Below are 22,921 nucleotides of genomic sequence, written 5' to 3'. Positions count from 1 at the left end.
GAAATAGTGTGAAATGTTGATGTTTCTATCATATAACTCTAAAATACATGGACTGGTACAAAATTTGTTTTTGTAACTCTGTTTAGAAGCTACTGAAATATTACTTTAAAATTACAAACCATTCTGTTTCAAATAGCCAAATTCTCACTAGAGCCCCTCAATTTATGAAAAACTCTCCTGCTTTCATTGAACTTTTAGTATGTTAGGAAATCACTTGGCCTATATTTTAGATAAAAATAAAACAGCACCGTGATAAAACTTCACATATTATAAAAATTGTTATAGGCTTTTAAAAAACATTTACTTTTCATTAACTTCTTATGTTATATAAAGAGACCAATGGGATGAATGAATGTCTTTTAGCAGACAAAAAGTTTAAATGATATAGACATGAATTCATGGGCTAATTATTTGAATGAAGGTGGCTGGGAAGAAAGAAAATTACTGCGTTTTTATTTTTTTCCCCTTTAACAGATATGACTCAGTTTAGGTAAGCCTAGAATCTCCAATGTGCATAAATCTGAACATGTGTATAATTCATTATAATGCTCACGTAACTAAAAACGTGGTTCTAGTTTAATTCTTAAAAACAACAAAATGGGAATGTAAGTACCAAGGCTATCTTAGAAATGAGAAAAGGTTTTAAATTATCATTACCTAGAAAATATGCATCCCCATATACATAGAACACGAAGCAAGCTATCTACACAGTTCTCCTCTTATCTCCTTATACAGTCAAAAAGAAACCTAGGGAATCGTTTTGTCTGTCTAACTTTTGAGGTTGTAGTACGTTTCCTATAGGAATCACTTATACAACTAATTTAAACCACTACTCACTGTGGAACTGTCTGTATGGTTGCCAGACCTACAAAGCACCTCAGGAGCAGAGGTTCTTTAAGTCCTGGCAACGACGAGCATGCTGTTACTTTAAAACACAAACAAGACTGCAATAGGCTCGGAGTGCATCACAGCAGTTTCCCATGGCTTCCTGCCATATATCTGCTAAGTGCTTAGGAGTCAGGAGACCAAGCACTCTGACAGTTTCTCTGGCCTGGAAGCAACAGAAGTAATACAGACATCACTCCTAAATTATATAAATAACAGAATTTTATGTGAGTGCTGAGGATCTCATTCAGATCCTAATGCTTGTGTGGCAAACCATCTCCCCAGCCCCTACTATTGTCATTTTAATTGTAGCTTTTCTCACTTGTTTGTAGAAGTTCTTTATGAGGATGTAGATCCCATATGTTACCAGTATTGCAAAAGTTAGAGAACTCTGGTACTTTCTCTCTCACTCTGTTAATAGTATCTGTTGACAATTAGGTCTTTGTCATTTGTGCCTTTAATTCAATTCCAGAAGCATTTCCCTACTGAGGCCTTACAGGTACTCTCAGAACATCTTCTGGACAGGAAGAAGGTTTTGCTTGCCACATTTTAACCTACAACCCCTGTATATACATTTCTGAGTGTGATTTGAAGTAGGGGTTGACTTTACTTCTTTCTACATGGACATTCAACTCTTCCTAAATGTAAAAAGCACCACTGAAAGATCTGTCCTTCCCTCACTGCTCTACAGGGCCACCCATTCATCTGCCTTCCTTGGGCCAACACCACCTAAGTGAGACAAAGGACAATACCACCTTCCTTGACTTTGCTTTCCACACAACTTTTCAAATTAACTTGAAAAGTCACATACATACTCATACATACATACGCAATTTTTAAAAATTATTTATTTATTTGAGAGTGACAGAGAGAGAAAGAGGCAGAGAGAGAGACGGGGAGGGGGTGGGTGTTGGATGTGCATACCAGGGCTTCCAGCCCCTGCAAACGAACTCCAGACGTGTGCGCCCCCTTGTGCTTCTGGCTAACGAGGGTCCTGGGGAATCTAGCTTCGAACCGAGGTCCTTAGGCTTCACAGGCAAGCGCTTAACTGCTAAGCCATCTCTCCAGCTCAGATTTTTAAAAATGACATTTATTTATTTATTTGCAAGCAGGGGCGGGGGAAGGCAAAGAATGGGCACATCAGGGCCTCCAGCCACTGCAAACGAACTCCAGGAGCATGTGCCTCTTATGTATCCGGCTCATGTGGGACCTGGAGAATTGAACGTGGGTCCTTTGGCTTTGCAAGCAAATGTCTTAACCATTAAGCCATCTCTCCAGCCCCTACATACTGTAAATTTGAAGATTACTGCTTCTAATCAGGCCATATAGGAATCATTAAAACAGTAAATTTTTCTGTATTGTTTTTTAGTATTAGTCCATAACACATGCAAATGATGCCAGTTTTATTTTTGTCATTCAATTCAATTCTATATTCTGTTTCTTGTTTGTTTGCTTTGTTTTGTCCAAGGTAGGGTTATACTCCTGTTGGAATGCACTCGGTATTGTCCCAGGCTGGCCTTTAACTCAGTGACCTCTTACCTCTGCTTCCTGATTGCCTCCAATACAATGTTAAGTAGAGCCTCTAATAGTGGCCCATTTGTTTTATTCCTAATAGCAAAAGACAGTTTCCAAAAAATCATACACATATGTTTGCTATTACCAAAGACAACCTTTGCCAATTTAAGAATGTTGTCTTTTCTTCCTGACTTGCAATTTGATATGCATAGATGCTTATTTTGTCAAATACTTTTTAGTTTGTCCACTGAGATGAGTTCTCTCCTTTTTTTTATTTTATTGTGATAAATTTACATTAGTCAAAAAATTTACTGTTATTTCAACTTTGAATTGCTTTGATAATTTTAAGAGATAGAACATATTTTCTGTTGTAGTGACAAGAAACCTGGGAAAGCAACTTCAAGAAAAGGCATATTACAGCTTATAGTTCAAGAGACCCCTGTTTTGAGGCTGAGCTTAGAGAGAACATTGTAGTGGTGGGTACAGTGGAGGAAACTATAACCTCACAGTAGCCAGAAAGAAGTGGGGAGGGGGTAAGGGAGAGAGAAAGGGACAGAGAGAGAGAGAGACTGACAAGAACAACACATATCCTTCAATGCATCCTCACAGGTCAATCACCTTTCAAAAGCACCTCCAGTTGCACACCAAGCCTTCTGCAGGGGAAGGTACATACCATAAAACTATCAGGTCTTCTATTTTTGTTTGGTTAGATTTTTCCAGGAATTTATTCATTTCCTTTAATATTTATTAGCATGTGTGATTAACAACTTGATATGACCTAGAATCAACTATGAGGGATTAGGCTGAGGTGGGAGGGCCCAACTCAATTGTGGACAGCATCCTGGACTGTGTATCAGCAGAGAACTGACTGAGAAGCAGCATTCAGTGCTCTGCTTTCTCACTGTTACAGTTTTCCTGCCATGATGGGTGTAACCTGTAACTACATGCTGAAACAAACCCTTCCTTCCTTAAACTGGTATTTGTAAGGTATTTTGTCTTTGCAATAAGAAAGTAACTGATGCAGCATAAAAAATAATAAATAAAATCCTCTTATGTTTCATGAACGTGCCTTAAATATTCATATGACAATGAGGTACTGAAGAAGGCAATGGTCCTTTGCCACCAACACCTGGTCCAGCTTTCTCAGAGTTCAAAGCAGTCCCAGTTCCTGGGCTGGGGAGAAGGCTCAGTGGATAAAGTGCCTGCCCCATAACTCTGTCAGGTTCCTGAGTTTAGATTCCAGGCCCCAAGAAGAAGCTGGCTGCTATGGCCACTTCTATAATTCTCGTGTGCCTCTTGGGAGAAGGCTACTAAGATATGAGAATTTCCTTGAATTCAGAGGTGAGCAAGGAGAGATTCTGCCTCAAATGAGGTGGAAGTTGACCTATTTGAAAGTTGCCCTGACTTTCACACGTACACCATGGCACACAGTCTCATACAGACACACACAGAGAAATAAATTCTTTCAAAAGCAGCACTTAGCTAGGCGTGGTGGCACATGCCTTTAACAGCTCTTGGGAGGCAGAGGAAGGATTGTTGAATTTGAGGCCAGCCTGGGATTACACAGTGAGTTCCAGGTCTGTCTGGGCTCAAGTGAGACCTTAGCACACACACAAAAAAGGGGAGCATTTGCTATAGTCACTATATACTACTTGACTGGGTCAACGTGTTTGTCTACTTGGTCTAGCTGATTTCACTGTTGCCTACCCATCTATATGGGGTAGGGAGATTCTCCCCTTTTTGGGCTCCAGGTAACCTTTGAATTCTGACAGGGAATATTCCTCTTTCACACTATGCTACAAAGCAAAGGAAATTGCTTGGTTTGGTTTGAGGGAGTGGCAAGTAGTACCTGCAGAAACTTTAACATTTAGGAACGGCCATTAAGGAACACTTCAGAATTTATACGGAAATGCCACACATGGCAGCACACACCTGGAATCCATTTACTTGGGAGGCTAAGGGAGGAGGATTGTGAATAAAGGTCAGCCTGCATTATAGAGAAACCTGGTTTATAAAAACCAATTTTGTATAGTGTTTTATTAAAGCAGTATATACTTTGTCAAAAGAAGATTTGTTATTGCTTTTATTGTTTCCATTCAATGTAACGCTAAATTATGTCTAGTTTTTGGATATTAGTATTTGCTATACAGTTTTACATAGACTAATTCTCAGAATGAAAATGTGTTTACATTTATTAATATTATTTTAGTATTCTGTTAAAAGGACGGTACTAGAAAACTAGTTTCTCTTATCAAGCATCGTTGGCTGTTTTTTTTGGGGGGGGGATTAAAAAGTATCCACAATGAAAACTATGAGATAAAAACAGATAAACCAGGCATGGTGGCACACACCTTTAATCCCAGCACTCTGGGAGGCAGAGGTAGGAGGATCATGGAGAGTTCTAGGCCACCCTGAGACTACATAGTTAATTCCAGGCCAGTCTGGACCAGAGTGAGACCCAATCTCGAAAAACAAACAAACAAACAACAACAAAAAAAAAGATTAAGCAAAGATATATAACTATTAAAGTTTAGCTCTGAGAGGAAAATATTATTTGCAATATAATTTTAAGCACCACAAAGCATGATTTTTTGAGAGGAGTTAGTAGCTTCAGAATGTGAGATTATTTAATGTGGATTTTAACTTGGCAGCAAGTAAAGTGCAAAGAGGGAAATAATTTAGTTCAAAGACACAAAGAAAATAACTTTCAAAGCTTTTTGAAAGGTGTTATTATTTGAATATATCATAGCCCATGAAGTACCCAATAAGCAACACATATTAGGGCTTCAGGAATTCCAAGACTATGGTGCAGAAAGAGAGAAGGAAGACCTACTTTTAAATGTGCTGCTCACATTATCCAAGCACTAAACAGAGGAAAAAGCTACAATGCATTTTACAGTGCAGAAGACACAGGAACATTCCCTATGTGGAAGGAGAGTCTACACCAACACACAGAAAGGGTGTGGCCTAGGAGCTGCCCTACTGTGTGTCTCTGCTGTGGGGCACCATGGCCATCACCAAGTCTATGGGGTCATTATATGTATTAGGTGCTATCACTGTGTTATATTTAGTATACACTTGTATCAAAAACATACAGAAAAAAATCTGATTTTCATTAAAAACCATAGATATGTTTCAACCAACACTTTTTCAGATTAGTGGAGTTTTGAAAAAAGAGTCACATGTAAGGCTGACAAAAGTGTGAGAATGTAGGCACTTTCAAGTCTTACTGGTAGTGAAGGTGTTTCTTGCATCAGTAGTAACACTTCTAGCAGTTCATCCTAATCAAGTAACCAGGGTTATGAATGCAGACAGCTATACCTGCATAAATATCCACAGAGCTGAGTGGATTTACAAACCTGCCATAACTGTTATTTCTGCATGTAATCAAGTAATTCTTCAGTATACTATATTTTCCTATTTTTATAATAAACAGACATTATCAACAGAACAAAGGAAAGTGTTAATTTATAAAAAGTGATCTAGGGCCGGAGAGATGGCTTAGTGGTTAAGTGCTTGACTATGAAGCCTAAGGACCCTGGTTCAAGGCTCGATTCCCCAGGACCCACGTTAGCCAGATGCACAAGGGGGCACACACGTCTGGAGTTTGCTGGAAGCCCTGGTGTGCCCATTCTCTCTCTCTACCTCTGCCTCTTTCTCTCTCTGTCACTCTCAAATAAATAAAGAAAAAAATTTTTAAAAAGTGATCTAGGATGCTCATTTAATGACATACATAGAGAAATACAAACTTTTTCAGAAGGGTTAGGTTGCAGTGTCCATATCAGTAAGAAGTATGCCCTTTACTTACAAAATAAAACTGTTATTCTGGTATGTGCTGTGCGCCGTGTGTATGTTTAAAATAGATGTATATTAAACTGTTTTAAGACTTAAGGTAAAATGCAATGAACTGCATGTTAGCTTTCAGTTATTAAAAATTTAAATTTATGGGGCTTGGGAGATAGTTCCTTTGGTAAAAATGCTTGCCCTGCAAGCATGAGAACCTGAGTTCAATCCTCAGAACCCTGTATAAAGAAAAAGATGGCAGAATGTGCTTGTAATTCCAGAAATGGAGAGACAGACAGACATAGGGGATGGTTGGGGCTCACTTTCAAACCAGAGAAAGACTATCTCAAAAAAGAAAAAAAAAAAAAGCTAGACTGGGCTAGTAGGCAAAATGTTTGCCCTGTAAGCCTGAAGACTTGAGCTTAGATCCCCAGAACCCAGGCAAAAGGCTGTGAATCATGGTGCACACACACCTGTAATCCCAGAGCAGGGGAGTTAAGAGACAGAACCTCAGGCTCACAGGTTAGGTAGTTTAACCAAACTGGTTCCACAGGAGACCCTGTCTCATACAATTAAGGTGGAGCACAATTAATGAAGACACTGGTATCCACCCTTTGCTCCAACATGCACAAGCACACCTGTGTATGTCCACCTACATACATATATGAACATATATACATACATACATAAATGCCTACCACACACACATCCACATGTGAAAAAGAAAAAAAAAAGGTTGACAGCACCCAAGGAACAACACTTGAGGTTGTCCTTAGGCCTGTACATGAAGGCTCACACAAATGTACATGTGCACATGAACATGCATGCACAATGTGATCCAGTAACAGCTCATGTCTGAGTTAAGGCCACTATATTTCTCTCTCAAAATAAATCAGTCTCAGTTTGAGAAGTTGGAGAAATATTGAAACATTCCATTGGTTTTGGAGCTATCAACCTGTATCTCTTAACACTTTAGTCTCACCTTTCTCTTAAGTCATCCAAGCATCGCTGAAGGTGGACTTCCCCGGCTGTGACTAAAACATGCTCTCCTGTCTCCTGAATTAAAACCTGAACACAGGGGTCTGCTTGGTTTAACAGTTTCATTCCTTTCACAAGCTGAGGCATTTCACCTAAAATGACAAAAGGAAGTACTGTTTAAGGTGACTTAAGAACAAATAAAATCTAGAGACAGTGTCAATGGCAGCTGGTGGGAAAACTATGAGTTTGATTTTTAAGTAATGGTTTATTTTTCTTCCAAATAATAAGAAAATCACCTTCTTATAATTGATTGGTACAGAGAGAAAAGATACTCACTGGCTTATAATTATAATTAAGACACCAAAGCTGATGTGGACCAGGTCTTCAAATTCTTAGCAGATGGAAACTACCATTAAGGGGCCTAGGAGTTCATCTTTGTCTTATTATAAAAGTACATATTGTAGGCCTAGGAATGTCACACAGAACACTTCCTCAAATAGTTCATAGAAAATCAACACATAAGCAAAAGAAGCATTTAAGGTAGTAGTCAAGAAACTGCTAGAACTCCATATTAAGATAACAATCATTTTAAAAAATTACATCAAGTTTTTGATTTATTTTTATTTTATTTATTACAGACAGAGGGGGGCGGGGAGAATGGGCACGCCAGGGCCTCTAGCCACAGAAATCGAAATCCAGAAGCATACGCCACCATGTGCATCCGGCTTATGTGGGACCCGGAGAATTGAATCTGGATCCTTAGGCTTTGAGACAAGCGCCTTAACTGCTAAGCCATCTCTCCAGCCCCAAAATAACAATCTGTATGTCAGGGTGGCACAGGCACGTATTTTCATCTACTGGGGAAGCTAAGGCAGGATGATAGCACATTTGAGACCTGTCTAGGCAACAGAGTGAAGGGTGCATTCAAAGCCAACCTGGGCAACTTAGGGAGATCCTGTCTCAAAATAAAAGTAAAAACAGGGCAGGAGGTATGCTCAGTGGTACAGTGTTTGTCTATTATTCATGAGGCCCTACTTCTGATCCCCAATACTGTATAAAACAAACCAAAACAAAGTAAACCAAACACATGTGTGAAGCTGGCTGAGAGAATGCATGGAATTGTTATCTCTATCAAGTTGCCCTAGGGAAATACCGATACCTTTTGCATTCTGTTCTTGTGCTTTCAGTACCTGATTCCTTCTCCCCTATAGCTCACAGAGTTGTGGGTCCATGTGAGGATTGCAATGCACACCTTGGATTTAGCTGCTTTTCCATCCCTTCCCACCTCTCAAGACAGACAGAAGCAATCTTGAGCTGCTGAGTAAGAACTGACTTTGATGCTAAGAGCATGTTCACACAATATTGCTTAGATTCTACACTTGAAGAAAAGCCTTAGCAATTCTTCAGTACTTAAGTTTCAACATGCAAAACATACCAAAACCACAGGAGCTTTCTGCAAGGACGAAAGGCTTAACAGCAACTTGTTAATTAAGGGATACTGAGAGACTATTAGAACTTCCAATAATAACTGGTACTATATTCTTAATGTTAATGTGGAAGAAAAGCACTTTGCCTATATATGCACTCAACAGTAACTGGGAGGCAGGTAGATTAATGCTCTCATTGTGTAGATGAGGAAACATCTGGAGAGACACTCAGGAACTTGTACTCAAAGTTAAGAGCAACAAAGTGGCAGACCTGGTACTGAAGTTGCTTGGCCAGCCTTGGAGCCCAGGCTCTATGCGTTGACAGTACACCCCCATAGACTACTTGGCCAGAAGCCATATGGGTGTAGTGAGTCCCCACACAGGGAGAAAGTTCTCTGTAAGCAGGGTTGACAGAGGCACCTTTTTTCCTTTCTTTTCAGAGTATTGTAGCTTCCTTTTGCTCCTACATGTGGATCTATAGATATTTCTTAGTGTTAGCTACCATGACCTTCCAGAAATCTGGTTTTAAAGGATCCCTACTAAGAAATCAGTGATAAATGAGTAACAGGAAGATGAAACAATAAGGGAAAACATTTTTTTTTTCCAGCTTTCCATTAGCTAACTTCAAAACCTATGTATCTCCATACATGATCACTTAAACCCGTCTCTTCAAGGTAAAAGTCACAGTTTAAGAATGAGGGAAGAAAAAGATGTTTTAAATGAAATTTGAAAACATGGGAACAACATTTTGAAATTGGGGATTTGAATATGTTTTTATTGATTAAACAGAATGGCCAAAACCAACATAAATAATTTATATTTTAAAATCTGGAAGGTGATTTTCCTCACTTGTTTTAAAAATCTTACAAATATAGTCCACTCAAAGAAACAGAAATTGACACTCCTAAGTAATATAAAAACAACTGGAATCAGGAAAACAGATATTTATTATCTGTACTTCATCAACAGCTTTGTGTTATTAATAAATGTAGTTCTAAAATGGGTAACATAAACCACTGCTGATGCATTTTTCTACTGGGACTCTGTAACAGGGGTAATAACTGTTAAAATCAAGTGTTATAATAATGGAGCCTAGGAGACCTTTGAACAATCTTAGCACAATGTGGAAAGTTAAAATAAGTAAACCTATTGAAGCAACCAGCTTTCCAGGTGGTCCCAATCATCACGGCTTCCTGCTAGTCCACACAAGCACAGTGGTCTCCAACAGTGAAGAGGGCTGGCCTGTGTAACCAAGAGAATACTATAGAAGTGGTGACGTGTGATTGCCAAGGCCATCTCTGAACTAGCAGCTGAAGCCATTTGCTGCAGGACACTTATGTCCATGAAGGGGCCTTGTGGAGGGAACTGAGGGCAGCCAGTAGCATCTCAAGAGTTCACATGCAGAGAACTCCTCAAAAGTACAGTTAACCCTTTAGATGACTGAAGCTCAAGGCAGGTACAACTGTCACCACTTGACACATAGACTCTAGGCTAAATTGTCTTCAAATTTCCAATTAAGGGAATTGTGACAGTATAGCGTGCTATATACATGCAGGATGAATAAAAATGAGGAAATTAATAATGGTTTTGGGACACTTATGAGTTTCTGTAGAGTACTGAGTAAAACCTGTGTACAGGCAGCACAGGCTGGCCACCATGACATTTTATTCCCAATCCTAGGAACTCAGGGGAAAAAAGTGTGTGTGTGTGTGTGTGTGTGTGTGCGTGTGTGTGTATGGGGGGGGGGGCTTGGACAGACGGCTCAGCAGTTAAGTGTTCCTCTTATGCAAGCATGAGGGCCTGAAGCCACCAAAGTTAGAATGTCCAGATCTTAGGCAAACAGCTGGGCATGGCCATGCCCACCTGTAACCCCAGCCCTGCAAAAAGGAGCAGAGACCAGGGAATTGCCTGGATTCATAAACAAACCCAACCTAGCAAGCTCTGGCATCAGTTAAGAGATTCTGGCTCTAAATAAAAATGGGCAGAACAGCAATGGAGTAGGACACTCAAAATTCTCATCGGACCACCAGAAGTGAGCTCCACTCCAGGTAAGCACCTGGGTGCTGCAAGGGCACATATATATGCATACACCACACTTAGACACACCACATGCATACACACCCACGACATAAGCAAAAAAATAAAGACAGACAGCAAACGCTGAGAATCTGTCTTTTTTGCAAGAAGAGTAAATGGCTGAGTTCTGAATTAGTCCATGAAGTTCTAGGGATGCAGCTATGCACAGGAATAACAATGAATCCACGCAGGGCTTCTCAGGGCAGGGTTATTGCGTCTTGCTACAAGAGGGTGGAACATTTCAACAGTAATCAGATAAGGGGCCATGGAGAAAGGGGTTATTGCTCCAAGGTAAAAATGAGCGGAGGATATTAGGACAGAAAGTAAAAAGAGTAAATACCTTGGCAGGATGGCTCACAGGCTGTATAAGAAACCTTCTCAGACATTATGAATATAAAATAAGATGCTAACATAGCCAATAGGTCTAACAGCCAGAAAGTAAATAACAAATAAACAAACAAATGGGATATTCCAATAACACCATCAAGAACTGCATGGTAAATCAAATAAAACCCATGTAAATGGGAAAAAGTAGTTCTTTAAAAATTATAAAGATAATTGTGTTCCCCTCCAGATACTTTAGTTTTTATAAAGCTCAAAAAATGCAATGAATGGAATATAAATCAATGTACTTTGGCTCCAAAATGGCTACCACTAAATAATTTTTTATTAGACTGCCTAATTTGTGGGCAAAATAAAGGAAATAAATTGTACTGAGAGTTTGCAGCATGCCATGAAGAAAGCCAGGTAGGAGGAGCTTTATTTTGAGAACCAAATTTGTATAGAATCTGGTCTGCTGCCCTTTATAGCATTGGCTTTTTGCTTAGCTTGGGTAACAGAGAACAAAGTACTATCTAAATAAAACAGCCTTTTTGAAATAACAAATTTCTATTAAAATTAGCTTATCAAATATTTGCTATTTTCCATTTTTATAATATAGAGGCAAATGCAATAAAGAAAAACAAAGTAAGAATAATTATGCAAGTATTAGGCATATCAATGAGTAAACCTTGGTTGCCAACTTTCTAAGGTCACAATTTAAAACTAGGCTTCCGGGCTGGAGAGATGGCTTAGCGGTTAAGAGCTTGCCTGGGAAGACTAAGGACCCCGGCTTGAGGAATGATTCCCCAGGACCCACATTAGCCAGATGCATAAGGGGGCGCTCTTGTTTGGAGTTCATTTGCAGTGGCTGAAGGCCCTGGCGTGTCCATTCTCTCTCTCTCTGCCTCTTTCTCTCTGTTGCTCTTAAACAAACAAACAAACAAACAAATAAATAAAAGGTAGGTTTCCCTGTATTTTGTGTGCTTCTCAAGGTGCACTGCAGTGCAGAGTGACCAAAGCTGGCCCAGAAAGCAGGACAAAAGAACAAAACCATGAAGGGTCAAGATCTGGACCCTGTCCCTCCCCCCAACAAGAGAGAAAAGCAGCTTTCCACAGAAGAAGGTTGACCACCACTCTACAGAGACAGCCAAGAAAGAATTCTTGTCTTGGTGGCTCAAAGCAGGTAACTATTTTTCTAAGACGAAGCTCTAATCTCAGCAGTTGTAGACTTCCAAACATTTGTTGTACAGACCTTGAATGGCTAAGGGTCTCAGAAATGGAGAAGAGGTAGGTTTTTAGAAGGTGTCAGATTCTGGCAGAAGAAAAATCCATAGGCGTGTATGTAATGGGACCATTCCATACTTCACCAGAAGACTGCCCTTCCACATATTTGCTGTCTGGTCCCTTAAGGCAGGTCTGGAGCTGCTTTTCTAATTGCCACTAAGTGCTGGGAGCAGCAAAGTCATTGAGAGGCCAGGGAGAGAAATGCAACACTTAAGAGCTGGCTAGGCAAATGGTAAAAGCTGAAAACTAAGGATTCATTATTATCTGATCTGGTACATGCATCACACAACCAGTGGAAAAGGGGTAGGAAGTGGTTCCCAAGCAGACAGAAAATGCTCAGTGTCCAGATACACCAGCAAGGATTAAAAAAAAAAAAAAAAAAAGGCACAGATGATGGACAGGAAGCTTGGGAAAGATTTTCACCCAGAAGCTGTCATGCCCCACACGATCTTGGCTGACCTACAACCCTGCGCCAAGGTGGTGGAGGATGCAGACAACCCCATCTTAGCCATCAGCGAGAAGGTGCTCTACCCAGCCAGCAGGAGCACGAAACCATGGCACAGTCCTAAGACAGGTGGGATACCCTTTGAAGGGTTGCTCCTGTCAATAAAAGTTCACAGCCTACTGCTAACCAAGCCATGGGAAACTAAATAATACATACACATAGCTAATAAGTGTAGTGAGCATCACGTGCTTTAAAAACAAAAAAGTGCATCTTACTTGGGTGTTTTGGCTCAACAGCAACTCTCACAATAGGGGTGGCTTCAAAGTTGAGCGGGATAAATGGTGGGCAGGAGGGGACACTACACAGAGTTGCAGATTTCAGCACGAAATCCTGAAGGCCTCCGATTCCTGCAGGAAGGAAAAGACCCACAAAGTCAGTAAAGGACGACAAATTCTGAAGTTAGAAAAGTAAAAGTGTAGGGCTGAAGAGATGGCTTAACGGTTAAACCAGTTTCCTGCAAAGCCAAAGGACTCAGGTTTGATTCCCCAGAACCTAAGTAAGCCAGATGCAAAGGGTGGTGCATGTGTCCCAAATTCACTTGCAGTGGCTGGAGGCCCTGGCATGCCCATTCTTTTTCTTTCTCACTCTCCCTCTTTCCCTCTGAAATAAATAAACCCAAAAGATAAATAAATAATTTTTAAAGAGTAACAGTGTAAGGCTGGAGAGATGGCTTAGCGGTTAAGTGCTTGCCTGTGAAGCCTAAGGACCCCAGTTCGAGGCTTGATTCCGCAGGACCCACATTAGCCAGAAGCACAAGGGGGCGCACACATCTGGAGTTCCTTTGCAGTGGCTGGAGGCCCTGGGTCCCATTCTCTCTCTCTCTCTCTCTCTCTCTCTCTCTCTCTCTCTCTGTCACTTTCAAGTAAATAAGCAAAAATAAACAAAAATAAAAAAGGAGCAGTATAAAGCTACTAAATATGTTACAGGGACAAATGCTCCAAAATATGGTAAGGAAGGAGGGAATTATTCTTATTTTTTTAACCAGCAAACTTAGATAGTATTAGATTATTTTTAAAAGTACAGAAGGACTATTTATAATTACAGTACAAAGTTGCTTTTAATATATTAATCAAAAGATATGAATCTCTTTTTACCAAATGTACTCACATATGGACAAAAAGAATTTAGAGACCTATAAGGTGATTGCCACTGAGTTCCTGACCCAACTCTACTCTAGTTTTAAAGAGAACTCCAGCCACCTGATTCCAGGCTCCTGGCTCATGGATGCACAAGATTCTACAAGGTGCAAATTATCCTTGGGCAGACAGGACTGGAGAGACCTAAGAGACCTGAAGGGATATTCTGAATCTCACATCTAGAATTTGAATGAATATAACATTTCAGAATACATTAAAAAACACATTCAAGGGCTGGAGAGATGGCTTAGCAGTTAAGCACTTGCCTGTGAAGCCTAAGGACCCCAGTTCGAGGCTCAATTCCCCAGGACCCATGTTAGCCAGATGCACAAGGGGGTGCACGCATCTGGAGTTCGTCTGCAGTGGCTGGAGGCCCTGGCACGCCCATTCTTTCTCTCTCTCTCTGTGCCTCTTTCTCTGTCACTCTCCAATAAATAAATTAAAATAATAAACAAAAAAGTTTTTAAAAAACACCACATTCAAGGACCAATTTTTGGCCTCTGTGTTAAAAACACAAAGATTGGGAGGGTTAAGTCGGGAGAGGTTACTTGCTCTAAGGAAAGGTGACATAGGAAGGACAGGGATTTTAGATCTGCATCTTTTTTTTTTGCCTACTGAGCTTAGAAACAACCATGGAAAGGTAAGGAAACACTGCCTTGAGAGATGCCACTCAACCCAGCAGGCAGCCCGGGGAAGCAGAGGCTCTGGACACACACTGTGAAGACATTGTAGAGGGTTTCTGTTGCCTGACTACATCTGTAGAAACTTCCCTTTGATACCTCACCTGAGTGCATCCAGAATTTACTACCTCATTAAACTGAAAGCTCCAAGTGTAAGGAAAAATAGTATTCCTTGTATTATGATAAAATCTGTTCTTGCTCACCTCCATACAATGTTCTTGTTCTAGTTATTCAAAGTTTCTCAGACGAATGTTCTACTTTGACCACTGGCCTTTGGATTTTGAAGGTAATTGCGAGACATTTTAACTTTGTTCTTCATACCAAATATTAATAGCTCCTTTAATTGTTTGGCTCAGGGAACACATTTTAGACTTTTTATGACCCTCTTTGGCTAAAGTTTCCAGGGTGTGAGAACCTCTCTGTGTACCTGTTGGTCTAGCACCTGGGAGTCTGGCTATAGCTTCCTGCTTGCTTCACAGTAGCACCATGATCTCACAGATCCAGGTCTGCCCAAGTTCCAGCAGGGCTACTAGAAATAGCACCACCTGCAGTGAGGTTGGGCTCAGGGAAACTCCACAGTAAATATTCCCTTTCAAACCTCTTTCATCCTTCTCTGACCTCTGACCAGCAGGCATTTCCTTCCTGCACATATAGCACACGGCTCCAGAGCCCAGATGAATGCCAGCCTTTCCTCCACTCACTGGGCTGTAAGCTGCATGTCAGCATACTGGAACTGCTGCTCTGAGCTTCTGATTTACACTTGGTTCTTCTGGCTCCCAAATCTACTCTCATTATTTAGCTATGCCGAGATCTGTTAGCATGATTAAAATTCCCCCAGAAGGAGAAAAGAAAAAAGTCAATCACAAAAGTCCTGTCCAAGATAAAGAATTTGTGGAAAAGACAATGCTCTGAAGACAGTAGGACTTTTGTTACCTGAATAGCATGTCTCACCAGTTTTACTTATTTTTAAATACAATTTAGAAACCCAGGAAAAGTACCATTGAAGTTATCTGGGCAAATGACAGTAAAATCACTTTCAAAATTTCTTGATAGGCTATAGGATAACTGTTAAGTGTACAACTTGGTATTTATACAAAACAGTTTGAAACAAGCTTTTTTGTCTTAAAAATAATGGCATGAAGTTCAACTTTGGAAAAAACAGCAACCACACACAAACACCCTAACCGTGCCCTTGTTCCCTTCTGTTTGCTCCCTTTAGACACACACCTTTACATTTAAACTTAATTTCTGCAGACACACGCCTTCACACTTACACTGAATCTTTTTCTACATAAATCATGTAATTTTCATTTTGCTTGCTTAGTCAAAATAATAACAATTTCCCAGGTATGTTAGCGCAAACCTTTATTGCATCCACGAGGCTGAGGCAGGAGGATTGTGAGTCTGAGTCAGCCTGGGCTACATAGATCTTGTCTCAAAACAAAAACAAAAACAAATCCTACCAGGTTTTGTCCACTGAGATTTGTAAGGAGGGACATGTCCCCTCCAGGGAATCATTTCAGCAGCTCTGAGTGGCAGCACTGCGCCAATGGGAAAAACTTCAACTTTATGGTGGGAACTATTTGATTTTAGCCCTTAGAGTTGTTTCTAAGTTCCGAGATTAAAAAGGATGTAAGGTTTGTTATTTTGTACTTTTAAAATTTAATTTATTTATTTGTGAGAGAGAGAGAGAAAGAGAGGGAGAGGGAGGGAGGGAAGGAGAGAATGGGCATGCCAGGGCCTTCAGCCACAGCAAATGAACTCCAAACATATGCACCACCTTGTATGTTTGGCTTACGTGAGTCCTAGGGAATCGAACCTGAGTCCTTTGGCTTCACAGACAAGGGCCTTAATCACTAAGCCATCTCTCCAGCCCACCTTTTTATTGTAAATTGTTTATGGGGGGATTAGAAGAAAAGTGGCTTGCCAAGGGTCTCCAGTCACTGCAGTCAAACTCCAGACACATGCGCCACCTTGTTCGCATGAGCTGCCTTGCACAACTGCATCACTGTGTATCTGGCTTACATGAGATCTGGAGAGTTGAACATGGGTCCTCAGGCTTTGCAGACAAGTGCCTTAACTGCTCAGCTACCTCTCCAGCCTGGAGGTAACTTTTTAATATTTAATAAGCATTTGGTTAAATTGAGGCATATGGAGAGAAAGCAATTTAGAGGGCAGCAAAAATTCTAGCTTCAGGGGTGAAACTCAGTGAGTCAGCAGATTAGCTGCATCTCACAGACCAAGGTGACAGTTAACAGCATCCTTTAAATGCTAACTTCTTCAACTGCACACAGAGTCCCAACACAGTCTTCTTAATCAAAAATTAATTGTCTTGTAAATACTAGAAGACCATTTCCCCCCTAAGCTGTCCCTAATATTCCCATTTAAGAAGAAACCCAGAAATAAATAAAATAAAATAAAAATCTTTTAAGCTGGGCATAGTGGTTCTTGCCTTTAATCTCAGCACTCAGGTGGCTGAGGTAGGAGGAAAATCACCATGAGTTTAAGGTCAGCCTGGGACTACAAAGTGAGTTCAAGGTCAACCTGGACTAGAATGAGACCTTGCCTTGAAAAACAAAAGCAAAAAAATAAATAAATCTTTTAGCAATATTCACAGAGCTTGAGAAATGGGTTGGCTGACAAAACGTTTTTTCCTTTCTTAACACCACCCCGCTGCACAGGTTGAGTCAATTCAGCATGAGGTTGTACTGTAGGCAGGAAAATGGTAAAGCTATTACAGAACACTGACACTTCTTGTTAGCCAGACAGCTGTCTGTATAGAAATCAGCATTACCATCTTAAAGAAAATTTAGATTCATAAACAAAACTCTCAATGTTAAAACACAAACATTATTGGAATTCAAATGGATGGGAAACTATGTTAATCTTCTGGCTTAATCTGTTGTTTCAAACTGGCTTTAACATCTTCTCACCCCAGAAACCTCAACCTGTCTCACTGAGCCTGCTGAGGCCAGAATTAATGGATTCCTTTAAACCTCACTGAAAAGAACTTGCACAAGGCCTCAGGGGGAGAGCAATGAGCACTACTGTGAAGGGCCATGAGGATGTTTTTAAAGTATACATGCCTCAGACTGTTGAAGTTCACAGTTCTTGGTTGTGGAAGGCCACCTTTTGCTCTATGCAATCTCTCTGGATATCAAAGAAACCCAAGTCATTTGTCCCCATCTATTTCCTTGAAACTCAGATTCAGCTCTTTGATTCAAGTGCCAAGAATTCAGGGAACCCACACACTTTATAACCCTTGTCATGAAGGTGGGTGGGCAGGCAGACACATATATGTAAGTAAGCCTTTCTGAAGCCTGCTTTCCCAGCATCTCCAAACACAGGTTAGCTGAGACCTTCAGAAGAGCCAGTGGTTCATTATGCTAAGCAAGTCCATTAAAACAGGAGGGGCCCAGGGGAAGACACCTGCAACAATGACATCACCATGTCTCGATTTTTTTCTTCTCATAGGAAAAGACAAACGCATCATAATTTTAAAGTAAGTTATACCAAGACTTGCAGGCCCCTTTTTCAGAAGAGAATAATAAGCCGAAAAACTAACATCTTAAAGAATTAAACACTAACTGGCTATTTTTGGTTATATTTGAGAACAGGGAGAAAGTTACCCATCGTTATACTGAACAAAGTAAGAATTGTAATTGTGTCACCACAAGGCCTTAATTTATGCCCCAAGAAAGAATCACAGGGAGCCAGACCAACTCCATTCCTGTGGAAACACACTGATCCAATGGAGCTTGGCCAACAAGTTTTGGTATGGGGGACTGGAACAGTGGGAGAACCCAAGGCAGAGCTGACCACCTGATACTGCCTAGTATGGTACCACCAGCAAGTAAAAAGGCAGAAGAAAATAAAGCCTTTCAGTTTTCTCTGGGTACATTATACTAAGACAAATATCTAAAATATCTAAAGAGGCTAGCTCACATAAAGAAGGTAGCACATCCTGTATTAAGATAATCTTAAAAATTGAGCTGGAGGGGTGTGGTGGCTCACGCCTTTAATCCCAGCACTCAGAAGGCAGAGGTAGGAGGATTGCCGTGAGTTCGAGGGCACCCTGAGTCTGCATAGTGAATTCCACATCAGCCTGGGCTAGAGTGAGACCCTACCTCGAAAAACAACAACAACAACAACAACAAAACAAACAAACAAAAAAAAATTGAGCTGGAGAGATGGCTTATCAGTTACAACGCTTGTCTTTAAAGCCTAAGGAGCCAGGTTTAATTTCCCAGTAAAGCCAGATGCACAAGGTGGTGCATACACCTGGAGTTCATTTTGTAGTGGCTAGAGGCCCTGGCACACCCATTCTTTCTGTCTCTTAAATAAATACTTAGGTAAAAAGTAAATTAATTAACTAAAGTATTTTAAAAAGATATCTTAAAAATGTTTCCTACTAGAACAGAAAGAGCTTGAATGGCTGACAAGTTAGTCATGTAAGATGAGGAGGGAACTCCTGCTGCCGTCAGAGCAGAGATAAGGCCTCGACCTAGCAATTCAGAACACTCAAGGCACAGAGCACAGTGGGGAATGACCCAATGCAAGGCTGAAGGTTGAGAGGCAGGTGACAGAGGGACAAATGTCAGGGTCTAGTCTTTATTCTGAAGGCTATGGACATGGTGTGGACTGTATGGGATTAGAGACCTGGGGTGAAGCTGTCAGTTGTGCTGGTTGGTGTGAAGCTGGGAAGAACAGGAAAAAAAAGAAGGATGAAACCCAGATTTCTGGCTTGGACAGCAAAACAGATAAAACTACTAATTTAAAATATTTCTTTAGGCTATAAGTTTTTGCTTGCATTTATAGTAGTCTTCATGTAACATTCTGGATGTGCCATTCTATCCAGAAGGGACTCATTTCCTGTTTCAGCTGGAAATATTTAGGACTTAAAAGTAGGAGTCAGGTTATGATTTTCTGGACCTATATGAAATAGCACACAGCAACTCCAGCTCATTATATAAATGAAATTACATATGTGCATTATGTAATGAACATTTTAACTCTACGACGACATTTTCCTCCAGATGTTTTCTTTGCAGTACCTTTTCTATTTGGTATCCAAGCATCAAAGCTTAGAAAGCTACGTTCAAAGAATATAATTAACATTTATTCAACTTTTGTTTAGTCTTTCAATGATATGAGTTTCAAGGACAGGAACATAAATCAGGTACTTTATAATGATGCTCCAATGAATAAATGAATACAAGCATGTCCTGTCCTTGCAGAACTAAAAATCAGAGCACAAAGGGAGGTAAACATACGAGTAGAATACAATGTGACCAGTGTTATAATGGGAAGAATACACCCACTTTTTTAATACAAGAAGGAAATTGAACCTTTCCAGGCTTCTTGATAAATGGATACATAAGGGTAAGGAGACGCCCACGCAGAGGGCACGGGAAGTACTGAAAATGGCACCAGTGCAGGGTCAACTGCGAGTCCACAGTCCTTACTGTTAGAAACAGCACGGGGCTCAAGTGAACAGGTGTTTCCAACCCCTGTATTCCCACTTCACTGGGATCTTGCAATATCCATCAATACTTTTGTTTAGCCCACACGTGCGCTTGTTATGTTATGTGGAATCAGTAGAATTTGAATCTAATTACAGCTCTAACCTTGTTCAATACAGTACAGCAGTTGCAGTGGTATGTATAATAATCATAACAGCTATTTTAACATTAATTTGCTCATCAAATTTTGAATTTACATTTGGTATATATGAATGGCACAAATCTTATACACATTGTTGACTAAACTGTAAAGGATATAGCAAATTTGTATTTATAATCACAACATTTACGAGCTCTGCACGAAGTAACCAGGGTTTGGGTGAAATTCTTTAGGATGTGTTTCACTTTGAGCAAGCTAAATAAACTGAGGAATACACAAAGGCTGACATTCAAAAAGTATAAAATATGCAGCACAGTTGAAACCAATATTAGAAATTTAAGACAAAAATTAGACAGAGGGAAAAGGAGAAGAAACAGGTCCAGAAAATCTTAACCTAACTCCTTCTACCTTTAAACCTTCGACATTTCCAATTGATACAGGAAGCAAATCCCTTTTGCATGAAATGGCAACTCCAGCTCAGGTGCAAAATGATGCTGAGTGAAATGATCAAAGAAATACAAGCCGAGGAAAACCTGAATGAGGAGATGACACTAGAGAAGGGCATCTCCAACCGCGAGCTATTTCTGTTTGCTGAGGCTCAGATTAAAGAAGAGTGTTAAGGGTCAGCTCATGACTCCTTTCTTGAGAAAGTAGCACAACTTCAGGGGAAAATGCATAGACAGGATAGTAAATGGTGGTCTGTCAGATGATAGATCAATGGAAACGAATGAAGAGCCAGAAACAGACCAACACACATGGGGTAGGTAGATGATTAAGGGAAGGTGGTGGACAGGAGGGTCTCATCAGCACACAGCACTGAGACAACTGGCTGATGAACTGGGAAATAACTCATTGCTGCCACACACTCTAAGCAAATAAATTTCCCATGGAACAGAGATCAAAGTGTGAACTAAAAATAGAACATACAAATCTTATGATGATACTATAAGGCTAAAGATTCAGAAATCTCACTATATTATTAAAAAAACCCTGTAACAAGAAAATGTTACAAACAAAGCTACAAAATAGACTGTTCCAATATGAGTCAAAGAGTACATGCAAAGTTGTGGTATAAATCAAGGAAGACTGGCAACTCAACAGTTATGTGGCAAAGAACATAAGTATACCAAAAAAAAAAAAAAAAAAAAAAAGGACAAAAAGAAAAGGAAGCCCCAGGGAGTAAAAAACAAACAAACAAAAAAAACCAAAGTGGAGTCTTGATCTCATTAGCAAGGTAAATACAAATAAAATGATACTACTGCACACCAATACAAGTGGAGTAAGTTTGAACCAGGTTGGCAACTATGTACAGAGAAGTGCTGGGAATAAAAACCATTACAATCCCATGGAAGACTGATTCTGCAGTGCTCAACATCGTAAAGCCAGGATTTGTGACCACCAGAAATCCCAGAGCAGGGTTGTACAGTACGAGCACCACCCGTGAAGGCAGTGAGTTACAGGCAGAGGCACGTCGGGTGGGAGCCACTAGTGGCAGACATTTAGTGGCCAAGGGCCAGTACCTTGTAAAGTGTGCAAATGTCCCATACAAGGAATTAGTCCCTTTGTGGACTTTCACGTACTATGCTAAACAAACTTGGTAATTAGATTGTCTAACTCTAATTCCATTTTAATAAAAGCTGGTTTTTGCAGTTTAATATATACTATTTTTTCAGGAATGTTTGAATTATTATGTAAATCAAAGCAAGATTAAACCTGTTCTGAAAATAGCTATTTGTTACCAAAAGCCACTCATGGCATATAAGTAATCGATACAACACATCTCTATCAAATTATATCTGTAACTGTCACATAAACTGAGTGTCTGCAAGTATCTGAATTAGTTGTGCCTTCTAATACAGTCACACTAGAACATTTGCATACTAGAGTGCACTTCACTTTATTGCAAATTACTTCCTTTTTATTTGTCCTTTATATTACAGCAAAATCATGCTTGTCTGCTTGGAATTAGGTCAGCAGGCAAATTATTTTATCTTTGAGTTTTATTTCTGGGGAAAAAAAAAACGATTCTAGATTAGCTATAAAAAACAGTTTGGAGCAGGGCGTGGTGGCACATGCCTTTAATCCCAGCACTTGGGAAGCAGAGTTAGGAGGATCACCATGAGTTTGAGGCCACCCTGAGACTATAGAGTGAATTCCAGGGTCAGCCTGGACAAGAGTAAAACTCTACCTCAAAAACAAACAACAACAAAAAACCCAACAAACAAACAAACAAAAAAATCAGTTTGGGTTTGATAGGGTTAAAACCATCTTCTTAGAGAAATTCTTCCATGGGAACAAGAACTACGTTCAAAGATGCTCAGGCAAGTATTGAATATAACAGCAAAAAGCTGAAAAGGGGCTGAAGGGATGGCTCAGTGGTTAAGACACTTGCCTATGAAGCCTAAAGACCCTGGTTCTATTCTCCAGGTCCAACATAAGTCAGATGCCCATGGTGACACATGCATCTGGAATTTGTTTGCAATGGCTAGAGGCCCTGGTACGCCCATTCTCACATTTTCTTTCTCTCTCCTTTCTGTCTCTAATAAACAAATAAATAAAAGTAAAAAAAATTTTTTTCTTTTAAAGCTGAAAAGAGGAGGGCTTGGTGGTACAGGCCTGTCATTCCAGCTACTATTTAAAGCTCAAGGCCTGTCTGGGACCTGGGCAGCTTAGTAAGACTGTCTCAAAGCAAAGTAAAAAGAATAAAGT

At 40.1% G+C, this 22,921-nt stretch overlaps 1 protein-coding gene across 2 annotated transcripts in view; it reads right to left on the bottom strand.

Annotated features, from left to right (window-relative positions):
- Efl1 (elongation factor like GTPase 1) overlaps window positions 1-22,921 on the bottom strand; it is a 138,363-nt gene that overhangs the window by 23,505 nt on the left and 91,937 nt on the right. For both annotated transcript variants that reach the window (XM_004658232.2, XR_006636264.1), the window contains exons 16-17: window positions 12,990-13,121; window positions 7,166-7,313 (exon numbers count right to left, since the gene is read on the bottom strand). In XM_004658232.2, the coding sequence (XP_004658289.2) occupies window positions 7,166-7,313; window positions 12,990-13,121 (280 nt within the window). The remainder of the gene's footprint in view (window positions 1-7,165; window positions 7,314-12,989; window positions 13,122-22,921) is intronic.

The sequence above is a fragment of the Jaculus jaculus genome, chromosome 3, assembly GCF_020740685.1.
Source record: "Jaculus jaculus isolate mJacJac1 chromosome 3, mJacJac1.mat.Y.cur, whole genome shotgun sequence".
In the NCBI taxonomy this organism is placed as follows: domain Eukaryota; kingdom Metazoa; phylum Chordata; class Mammalia; order Rodentia; family Dipodidae; genus Jaculus; species Jaculus jaculus.
This window is presented reverse-complemented; position numbering and strand designations above follow the sequence as displayed.